This window comes from Talpa europaea, assembly GCF_964194135.1.
Source record: "Talpa europaea genome assembly, chromosome: 4".
Classification (NCBI taxonomy): Eukaryota; Metazoa; Chordata; class Mammalia; order Eulipotyphla; family Talpidae; genus Talpa; species Talpa europaea.
Window position 1 is genome coordinate 102,372,510 of NC_140070.1, and position 12,065 is coordinate 102,384,574.

Sequence of the window (12,065 nt, forward strand, 5' to 3'; positions counted from 1 at the left end):
CATGATAAATCAACTCCATCCATCCTCCCTTCTTCAAATTCTCCTTTGAATTTATATAAACATCTTACTGGTTTACCAATTATTTTACAAATTAACTTTATATTTGTGTTAAGAATCATGCTTTTAAATTTTTGAAAACTATCAGTAATCAAAATGATTTTAAGAGAAAAAAACAGTATTTTATCCTATATAAGGAAATCACAGGATAGAAATATTTTAAAGGTCATTCAATCAAAATACATGGCAATCTTGGTGTCACCTCTTCCTGCACCACTGTGTATCTTATGCTATTACCAATGCTTAGTATGCTCATTCCTTTCAAAACTCTGGTTAAAAACATGCTCATTTCTTTTTTTTGGTGAGGTTGTGGAGAAAAAGGAACTCTCCTGCACTGCTGGTGGGAGTGCAAACTGGTCCAACCACTATGGAGAGCTGTGTGGAAATTTCTGGACCTACTAAACACAGAGCTTCCATATGATCCAGCAATTCCACTCCTAGGTATTTACCCAAAGGACACAGAAACATTAATTCCAAAGGGCACCTGCACCCCTATGTTTATAGCAGCACTGTTTACAATAGCTAAGCTATGGAAACAACCCAAATGCTCAAAAATAGATGATTGGATCAAGAAGATGTGGTACATATACACAATGGAATATTACCCAGCAATCAAAAAAGATAAACACATGCAGTTTGCAGCAACATGAATGGTGCTAGAAGGGATCATGCTCAGCGAAATTAGTCAGAAAGAAAAAGAAAAATACTGGATGGTCTCACTCATAGCAGGAATTAGGAAACTTAAGTAAGAGACCAGGAAAAAGACTAATCAATACAAAGTAAAAATCAAAATCAACAAGCAACTATAAACCAGAGACACACTTGGAGGGGAAGGGAGGGTCGGGGAAAGGAAGGACTAGAGTTAAAATAAGGGGGGGGGGTGCAATTGTATGGGGAATATAACTATAATGAAAATGCATGCACTGTGCAAAGATTAAAAATGCTGTAAGAATTACATAAAATAAAATATTTAAAACAAAAAACAAAAAACTAAAAACAAAAACCATCCAAACAAAAAAAATGCTCATTTCAGAAAGCTTTTCACATATACCCCTATCTCTACCTGATCATTTCTTTACTCCACAATCCATAGAGTTTATGCTATAATATACTAGTTAAAGTGGTCTAAAATGCTCTTTAATTTCCTAATCCTAAAAAATTCTCTGTGCATCACCATCTTATCTTTCTGTTTCTTTCCTTATCCAAAATTTCCTGTCTATACTTCTTCACTTCCCATTTATTTCTGAAAGTACTGCATCTGACCTTCTGATGTACTACTTCACTAAAACTGCCCTTGATGGATTTTTATCTCATCAGTATAACTTCCAAACATTAAGTCACATATTTTCCTTGACCTTTTCTGTACTTGATATTCTCCACCTGTAGCTTCTGCAATAAAAATATTTTTGTGATCCCACTTCCTCCCAAAGATTACAACCACTCCTGGTCTCCCCTGCTTCCCTAGTATATTCCTAAAAGATTATTTCCTAAGATTTCATTTTCAGCTTATTTCCTTTTTTACTCTATTCACATTTCCTATTGCATTAATCTTCTCTCATATTTTCAGTTACCATTTGCAGACTGATGACTTATATGCCTATAATTCTTCTCCAGATTTCTTCCAAAAGTCAGCTTTACCTTCAATAGTTACCTGTTCTCCCCTCAGGTGCAGTCATCGAATTTGGAAAAATTTCAATCATTATTTCTTCAAGTATTTCCTTCTGACTCTACCTCTAGGTACTATGATTATACTTATACAAAGCTTCTTGAAATAGTTCCACAGTTCACTGAGGTGTTTTCCTTTCCTATTGGATTTCTGTACTCTGTTTCATTTCGGATAGGCTCTACTGCTACTTTAAAATTCACGAGTCTTCTACACTATTAAATCTGCTGTTAATCCTATCCAGTATATCTATCTCAAACATTGTAAGTTTTCATGTCTAGAAATTCAGTTTGAGTTTTATGTTTCTATTCAACTTTCTGTACATATGGAATATAATTATATTAACTGTCCTAATGTCCCTGTCTATAAGTTTGAATACATGTATGTCAGTTTTGATGAACATTCTTTTTATTATGAGTCCTGCTCTCCCGCTTGTTTGCACTTCTGACACTTATATAAATTATTATTAGGAGATAAATCTTATTAGGAGCTGAATAATTTTGTATTCCTCAAATATATTTTTGAGTTTTCTTCTGATAAGAGACTTTTTTTCCCCAAAGATTTATTTTATTATACAAGAACTGGGGTACAGGCCAGATTCGTGGGAGGGTGAGAGGATTCACCAGAGACAGAGCAGGGAACAGAACAGGCAGACTGACAAAATACACTGCTGAGGGGAGCAGTGGGCGAGACAAGAGAGGTCTGCCACATCATGTGGGACCCTCGCTGGCTGGCTGGGATCGAACCAGCACTGCAGAGGCTGCGGACAGCCTCATAGTGCTGCGCTCAACCGCCTGTGCCACCAGGGGAGACCCTGATAAGAGATTTTTAAGTGTCATGTACAAATGATAGGCAACTGACAGTTTTAGCAAAGTCGGTATCAAAATGCTAATGCTTCTGGTATTGGAACAAGAACAGACATACAGACCAATGGAATCGAATAGAAAATCCAGAAATAAACCCACAGATTTATGGTCAACTAATCTTTGACAAAGGAGCAAGACTATGCAATGGAGCAAAGAAAGTTTGTTCAATAAATGGTGCTGGGAAAGCTAGGTTGCTACATGCAAAAGAATGAAGCTTGACCACTACCTCACACCATACACAAAAATCAACTCAAAATGGATTAAAGAACTAGACATAAGACCTGAAACCATAAAATACATAGAAGGAAATATAGGCGAAACACTGCGTGATTTGCATATCAAAGACATCTTTACAGACACATCACCCAAAGCAGTGATAGTGAAGGCAAAGATAAACAGCTGGGACTACATCAAATTAAAGAGCTTCTGCACAGCAAAAGAGACAATAACAAAAACAAAGAGAAACCCCACCAACTGGGAGAACATTTTTGCACACAACACTAATGATAAAGGACTGATCACAAAAATCTGCAAAGAGCTGATGAGACTCAGCAACAACAAAGAAAATAATCCAGTCAAAAAATGGGCAGAAGAGCTAAAAAGAAACTTCTCTGAAGAGGAAATGCAAATGGCCAACAGACATATGAAAAAATGTTCAACATCACTTGTAATCAGGGAAATGCAAATCAAAACTACCATGAGATACCATCTTACACCAGTGAGAATGGCACATATTAAAAAAACTAGCAACAGCAAATGTTGGCGAGGTTGTGGAGAAAAAGGAACTCTTCCACACTGTTGGTGGGAGTGCAAACTGGTCCAACCACTATGGAGAGCTGTGTGGAGATTTCTGGACCTACTAAACATAGAGCTTCCATATGATCCAGCAATTCCACTCCTAGGTATTTACCCAAAGGACACAGAAACATCAATTCCAAAGAGCACCTGCACCCCTATGTTTATAGCAGCACTGTTTACAATAGCTAAGCTTTGGAAGCAGCCCAAATGCCCAAAAATAGATGACTGGATCAAGAAGATGTGGTACATATATACCATGGAATATTACTCAGCATTCAAAAAAGATAAACACATGCAATTTGCAGCAACATGGATGGCGCTGGAAGGGATCATGCTCAGCGAAATAAGCCAAAAAGAAAAAGAAAAATACCGGATGGTCTCACTCATAGCAGGAATCTAGAAAACTTAAATAAGGGACCAGGAAAATGAATAACTATAAGAAAGTGAAAATCAAAATCAACAAAAAACTACGAACCAGAGACACTTTTTGGGGGGTGGGGGGCGGGAGGGGAGGGATTGGGGTCAGAATGGGGGGTTTGCAATTGTATGGGGGAATATAAAAATAAAATTTATTATTAAAAAATATTTTAACAAAAAATAAATAAATAATAATAAAAAAACCCAAAATGCTAATACTTCTCAAAATTTAAATCAGTAACATTTTGTAAAACCAGATCACCTATGTTGGGATGTTCTGTAGCATATTTATAATTATTGGTCCTATTTGTACATTGTTACTGTGAGTAACTGCAGGAAAAGATAACGTTATAGTACTAAAGAAAGAGAAAAAAAATAAGATCAAAGGAAAGATTCTATGATGGTATAAGTGCAATTGTCTTTTTAAAGTCAAATCAAAGCCAGTGACATTTCTGCTATATTTGTATAGCCTAATAATAAAGACTTTAAGATGTAAGCAAGTTCAATAACCAGATGTAGTTAAGTTACTTAGAAATAATCTTGATCCTTTTGGGTCTTCATGATTTTCTTAGATGGTCCAGAATAGTGCTAAGTCTAATGCTAATTATTCCCCAACACTGAGGTAAACTCTTCCTTAGTATTCATAGATTTATCCAATTTGGCTGTTGGCATCAAGAAGCATTCCTGGCTCTGTGTAAACTTCTGGTATCACTTTTTTTTTTTTAATGTTTCTTATTTCATCTTTTTTAAAGATTTATTTTTATTTGTTTTTTGTGAATACAAGAACTGGCATTTTTGGTTACTGAATTCCCTAACATTGGGTGGTATTCTCACAAGTGTGCTAAGTCCTTAAAGGAACCCTCTGATGATCTCTGGGATTCTAAGTGAAGCTCTCTCTTCTCCTCATGCTCTCACTTCTGAAATTCAATCTGGCTAGGGGGTACCCACCTCTGTGCCAGAGTCTGGAAATTCTCTCAATGCAATGTGTTAGGGAAATTGTTAGGTTCAACTTTTCATTTCTTTTTCTCAGGGTTCACTTTCTTTCATTAATTGACATTTAGTTTCTTGAAAACACTGTTTTACATTTTGCCTGGTGTTTGTTTATTTCAGGTAGGAGGATAAATCCATACCTATGATTCTATCATGATTACAAGTAGAAATGCAGTCCTTATGATTTTAATTCATTAGTTTAAAAAATTCATTACCCTGGTACTAGTGCCTAAAGCCAAGATTATAGTACTTCACTTGGATTAGTATGGTTGCTTACTCTACCTTCTTTATATGAATAAGTGTCACCCTTAAAGATTTCCTCCACAGTCATAGAGTAACATTTTTGCTCAATATAAAAATATTTCAATGGTATATATTGCTTACAAGATAAGACTCAGTTTTCTTAACAGTATATAAGCTCTTCATGACTTAAGTTGCTATTGAACTTGCTAGCACCTCCCCATATCAAATTTTAAATGCCAGCAAAAATAAATTGTACCTACTTTTTATCCTCAACATACTGTTTCTTATCTTATGCTTTTGCTTATATTGTTACCTCCATCTAAAAATGCTATTTTCTTTCTTCCTTCCTGGCTAAGTTCTCATCCTTAAAGTTTTATCTCAGGTGTTAGCTTCTCCAAGAAGAATATGCCTTCAGTTTGGATTAGGAGTTCCTCTAACAGTTGTGTTTTATGTTCCTTGTAACATAAAACACTATAAAATAATTATGTCCCTATGTCAGTCTTGTCCATTATATTGTAGCTATGCTATTTGAAGACAAATTTTGTAAATCCACATGACAGGCACAGACTTGGCACAATTATCTGCTTAATACATCCATATTGAAATAAGTAATCAATAATTTCAACTATGTATACTTTGCCTTTCCACTTTAATCTGAGAAAATGCCTATTACTTCTTTTATATGCTTTTATAAGCATAATACTGAACATGCAGTTTGGTTAAATAAATGTGATAAAACACATTTTATTGTGATCCCAGTATTTTTTCTTCAGATACCATAGTAATTTTCTTCCTAAGTGAGATTTGGTCTAAAATCTTAAGCTCTGAGATAAGATACCAATTTAATAATAAAGTTCAAGTCTTTTGCAGTATTTTATATTTTTTTTCCTAAATGACAACAACAATAATAGAACCTATAAGTATCATATAGAAGTTTTATGCAATCATGATTTCAGCAAAATTGGAATAAAATTGGTGATGCTTCTGATCAAAATCAAAAAATTAGTATTACTTTGTAAAACCAAGTCACCTGTTGATCTGTAGCATATTCTGTAGCATAGTCATGACTGAAGATCCTATCTGAATATTGTCAGTTTGCAGTAAGTGCAAGAAATGATCACTTTGTAATACTAAAGGAAGAGGAAAATAAGAAAAATTAAAACAAAGATTCTACAACACAATTGGGATGTTACCTGTTCTTTCAAAACCAAATCAAAGCATGACAGTTTCAATTAAACTTTTTGCCTTGGTAAGCTTTACAACTAAGATTTTAAAATGTAGCAGTTTTAATAGCCATAAATAATAGTCATTCCATTTTGGTAACAGTGATAGAGAACACCACAAATACCAACCTAAGAATATATTGATAGCTCCCCAGCTATTAATATAAGTTTTATGCAATCATGATTTCAGCAAAATTGGAATAAAATTGGTGATGCTTTAGATCAAAATTAAAAAATTAATATTATTTTGTAAAACCAAGTCACCTGTTGATCTGTAGCATATTCTGTAGCTAAAGTTATGACTGTAGATCCTATGGGAATATTGAAAACAAAATATAAAATTCTAAATTTGTATCTTTTTCTAGCAATCTATTTCAATGAATAAAATCAAATTTATGGTGAAGAAGAGGGCATGAAGGAATGAAAAATGGTATAGATGAGTGCATTTTTACATAATGTTTTTAAATATCTTTTTAAAATAATAATTAAATCATTAATTTCAAAACACTTTTACTTTTATTGGTTTGTAAGTTTTAGATTTTGAGCAGCCAGTTATGAAGACTTGACAGTAGATGTTGATGTAAGTGGCGAAACTGCAGAACATCTATTTCTTCATCTGTAAAATGAGAAATAGTAGCCCTCTACAGGCTACTGTACAATGTTCAAAAACAGACTAATTCTCAGTGAATATCAGTTTCTGTTCCTTTCTCTATTAACTGATCATAGTTTTAATTAAAGTAGGATCAGGTATGTTGGCAAATCAGTTCTGTGAACACTACACTAACTTCTACAAAACATCTTTACTCTTTTCATCTCCTGGAGAAAATACTTGATTTCTTTCTTAATGATTGTCTTTCATTTCTATTACAAAGTCCAATATTTTAATATTTCACTAGAAAAGCAATTTAAAAAGTTAATAATTTCAAGAAACAATTCTACTACTGTTAATTATTTTTATGAGTTTTCACTTTTCATTACTTCACCATTAAAAAAATTTTTGGTAGCTGGGATATTCTATTTTTGTCTACTTAAAAATATTTTATTCATTCATTCATTTATACAAGCACTGGGTACAGTCAGAAGCGCAGGAGGGTGAGAGAATTCACCAGAGCCAGAGCAGGGAACAGAACAGGCAGAATGACGAAGTACACTGCTGAGGGGAGCAGTGGGCGGCAGGAGAGTCTGTGTGCCATGTGGGACCCTCGCCCAGCGGCTGGGGATTGAACCGGCGCCGCAGAGGTTGCAGGTAGCTTCACAGCCCAGCGTTCAACCACTGCACCACCAGGGAGGCCCTAAAAATATTTTATTAATAACTATTTCTAACTTTGAATTAACTAAAATCATCACTGCATACTATGTACATAAATTTGCATTTTTCTATATTGGGAAAAATTATACAAAATAATTTATCAAATATTCATTCTATTTTATTTTTTATACTGTTTTTTTATTTTTTTTTAATAGAGGCATGTTTTTATTTATTTATTTGTTTGTTTGTTTTTGTTTATACATGCACTGGGTACAGTCAGAAGCACGGGAGGGTGAGAGAATTCACCAGAGCCAGAGCGGGGAGCAGAGCAGGCAGAAGGACCGAAATACACTGCTGAGGGGAGCAGCGGGCGGCAGGAGAGGTCTGCGCGCCATGCGGGACCCTCCTCCAGTGGCCGGGGAGCAGCCGGGCGTTGCAGAGGCCGCGGGCAGCTTCGCAACCCAGCGCTCAACCGCTGCGCCACCGGGGAGGCCCTATTTTTTATACTGTTTTATAAAACATTATCATATAACTTATTTGCAGAATCCCTACTGTTTTTCTTTTTCTTTTTTTTAAAGATTTATTTATTTATGCATACAAGAACTAGAGTACAGGTCAGAGGTGTGGGGGGTGAGAGTATTCACCAGAGACAGAGTGGGGAACAAAACAGGCAGATTGACTGCAATATACTGCTGAAGGAAGCAGCAGGCGAGTCAGGAGAGGTCTGCTGTGCTATGTGGGTAGTTCCCTGGCCAGGGATGGAAGTTGTGCTGGTGGCTGTGGATAGCTTCACAGGTTGTGTCTTAACCCCTTGTGCCACCAGGGAGGCCCCCTATTCTGTTTTTCAAGTGCATTCAGATAACTACTTGGTTTCCCCAAGTAAAACGTGATTTTTTTTACCCACTTATTTAAACTTTTTCCGAGAGTTTCAAAAATACACAAGTGTAGATAGAATACTACAATCAATCTCCATGTTACCAGTTACTCGACTTTAACAAAGACCAACTCAAGGCCAATCTTGTTTCACTTAACTATCCACTTCCTGCCTCCCATTTTATTTTGAAGCAAACAAAAGACATCAAATAATTTAATCTACAAATATCCTAATATATTTCTAAAAGATATGATTTGTTAAAAAAATATGAACATAATAATATTCAACCTAAATAATGGCAATTTAATTTTAATGAATCTCGTCAATGCTCCAATTTCCAATTCTTTTGTGAATTTTTAAAAGTTTGAATCAAGATCCAAGTAAGATCCAAGTAATCTCCATGCATTGTAATTGTTTATCTTTCAAATTTCCTCTAATCTATGGATTCCTCATCTACCTTTCCCCCCTTTTCCCTGCTATTTATGTTTGTTGTGTCAATTATCTTGAGTTTTCTATACCCTAGTTTTACTAACTGCATGTCTGGGATAAAATTTAACATGTCTCTCTGTCCTTCTATAATTTAATTGGAGGTAAAGGAATAAAATAACTCAGGTTTGAATTTTTTGCACTTAATAAGTGATATCTGGTTGTCTTTCCTTTTGCTATGTTGACAGCAATGGATGACTAATTCTTAAATCTTTTAATTCACTAAGGTTGCAAAATGGCTTTATCTTATCTTTTCCACTTATTCATTGGAATACTTTCATAAGGAGAAATTTCTTCTTTCAATGTGTAAGAAGAACCAGGATAAACCCTGGATACTGCATTTACCAGTTTTCAAAATGAATTTGTTCCTTAACAGTCTCTAAGAGTAATATTTAAAATAGTTGATGATAACATTTGATGTGTTTCAAACCATTATAGTTATTATCCTTACTACTGTTCAAATTTTCCATCTTTGGCTAGTAGAAGCCTCCTATGTTGGCTCTTGAATCCTTTTCACAGAATCCTAATAGAATTTGAGTGCTTCCTTTCTATTCGGCATTCAAGAAACTTCAGGTTTGTCTCATCTATTTTCTACTCCAGACCTAAAATCAGTTATTTCTCTATGGAGTTTATTTTTTTAAGAGGGAAAAGTTGTTGGAAACCTCAATATTGTATTCATTAATTTTTGTATATGAGTTTCACACCTAGTTTTAGTAACTACTGATATTTTAAATCTACAGATTAAATCAAGGAGCATTATCATTTTTGTTATAAATGAACTTTTAAAAAGGAACATTTAAAAAATTTTTTAAAAGAAGTATGGCATATTTAAAAAACATTATGTATTCTATCTTGCTTTCTTTTCACTATTTATAAGTATTATACTTAAATATTACAAAAGGGTAGAAACATCGTTAAGATTAAGGACTACTTTCTCAGACTTAAGAAAACATAATTGAAACCAACATACTTATATTTCTAAATGTAAATGTAGAAACATCCTATAATTTTCAATAACTTTCAAGTTCAATAAGGTATTCTGTAAAAGCTTGTAATTCATGTATGAAGTTACTCCAAACAGAAATTTCTCTCACAGTATGTCTAAAATACAACTATAATCTCTGAAACTTAAAAAAATTTCTTTCTCTAAACTGTTAAGTTTTTCATTAATCTTTATCTTGGATTTGCTAAATAGTACAATGTAAGGAGAAAGTTAGACTTCAGCAGTTTTTTCCCCTTAATGCTGGTTATATAAAGTCAGAACGTCCAATTTTTGTGGGGAGTTACTTCAATATGATTTTATTTAACTATGGTAATCTGGACAGGTAATGAGGTAGATATTTTTAGAAAGTAAGATGAAACTGTTAGTAGATAATTCTATAATGACTGTCAGTTAAATTTAAGATCTTTATTCTTACCATTTTGGATGAGCTGAACATGACCTCCCAAAAGCCAGAAGAGAGAATCAGCCACAATTTGGAAGAAGTGTAGTAATTCATCTTTTTCTTCACCCTTAACATGCACATAAAAACCCAATTTACTTTCTTGCAACTGCTTTATTAAAAAGAGAAACTTTTCTCTGAGGAATCAGAGGATCTGGGTACATGATCTTGTAGTTTTCAGTTTTTTAGTTTATAAAACTTACCAGTACAACTAGTAATACCTACTCTATCCACTGGAAGTGGTTGTTATCCAGCAGTCAAATGAGATAAGTAAGAAGCTGCAAGTTAATACAGGAGAATTTCTCAGAGCTGGCTATGCTTTCATTACTGTGAAGTTTTTCACATAAACCTACGCACAAGCTTTAGTCCAAACACACTGAATCTCAATCGCCATAATCAGAGAAGCCTGGACATCTGTAATTTAACAGTTAGGTGGGTGATTTGGTTATGCAATCAGGGAAGAAAATCACTGCAATATACTAACAGAGATGTCAGCATATAAGCCATTATGATTAATGCATTTCAGTTGCAGCTACTACTCTTAAGATTTCATGAGAGCAGAAACCATGTCACTTAGCTCCCCACTTAATTCTCAGTGTCTAAAACGATTCTGCTAGTTAATGTTCAATCAACTTTACTCAATAAATGACAATTTTTCTGGCTCTTCCTTTCTGAAAATTAATTTTTTAAAAAACATATTAAAAGGAGGGTTTATTAGGAAAAAGAGAAAGGTGGGCAGAGAGCTATTAATACTTTGAAAGGAAAAGGCTTGTGAAAAGACACCATAAAGGCAGGCAGTCTTGGGAGGAGAGCTGCCAAAATTATTCCATATTAAAGTATGTACAGAATGGGAAATAAAAAAGATGATTCCATCCAAAACTCTGTCATTTTCTGGCCATTTAACTTTGCAGAAAGTTGTATATAGGTCCCTAATCTTATCCATGTTTTCAATGGTTGCACTGCAGCACAAAAATTACAACAGAAGCAAAAAATGGAATAGTCTTCACAATAATGAACATTTTCTTATTCTAGCATTGGGTTAGGAAATGCTTAAATAAACATGTGCTAACTTAAATAAAAACAATAAAAAAGAAATGTCACATTAGATTAAAAATTCCTTTAATGCAGTAAAGTGTCTTTGCCAATTTTACCAAAAGACACAGTAGAAAGCTGTGGTCAATCTAAAAGGACAGGGCTGGACTCCCACACTTTCTACTTTCCTTTAAAATTCCATTAGATAATATCACCCAAGATTTTTTTGCATTCTGTTACTGGTTAACAAAATTTACTTTTGTATCATTAAAAAAATATTGAATAGGTGGCTTTTCTGATACTGCCCCTCCATTCTCTCTCTATCTTCTAACCAATTTAGGCCAGAAAATCATGCATATATTCCACCTAGTGATCTACCTATGCACTAACAAATTAAAAGAAAAAATCCGATTGGGAAGCTCCTATATAAACAGTAGAAATAAATTCCCTTTTCTTGCCATATCCATTTCTTCCCCCATTTTGATTTTGTCCTGTGGTTAAGTGATCCTTCTTTTTCTACAGCTTATTTATTCTCTTGGATGTGTAGTAAAGAATTTTTTACCTCAATACTAAAGTAAAAAATAAATACAGCAATAAAGGAAAAGTATTATGAAAAGTGTTAAAGACTATGTAAGTTAAAAGAATATAATTATTTTCATCCTTAGAGTGGCAATATTAAATAAAAGTGCTTTAAAGAAAACAAAGTTTCATAATGGTCTGGGCTA

General features: G+C 34.1%; 1 protein-coding gene across 2 annotated transcripts in view; it reads right to left on the minus strand.

Annotated features, from left to right (window-relative positions):
- IQCB1 (IQ motif containing B1) overlaps positions 1–12,065 on the minus strand; it is a gene marked incomplete at both ends in the record, with an annotated part of 45,017 nt that overhangs the window by 28,155 nt on the left and 4,797 nt on the right. For both annotated transcript variants that reach the window (XM_084231650.1, XM_084231649.1), the window contains 2 exons: positions 6,065–6,164; positions 10,285–10,378. In XM_084231650.1, coding sequence (XP_084087776.1) covers positions 6,065–6,164; positions 10,285–10,378 — 194 coding nt within the window. The remainder of the gene's footprint in view (positions 1–6,064; positions 6,165–10,284; positions 10,379–12,065) is intronic.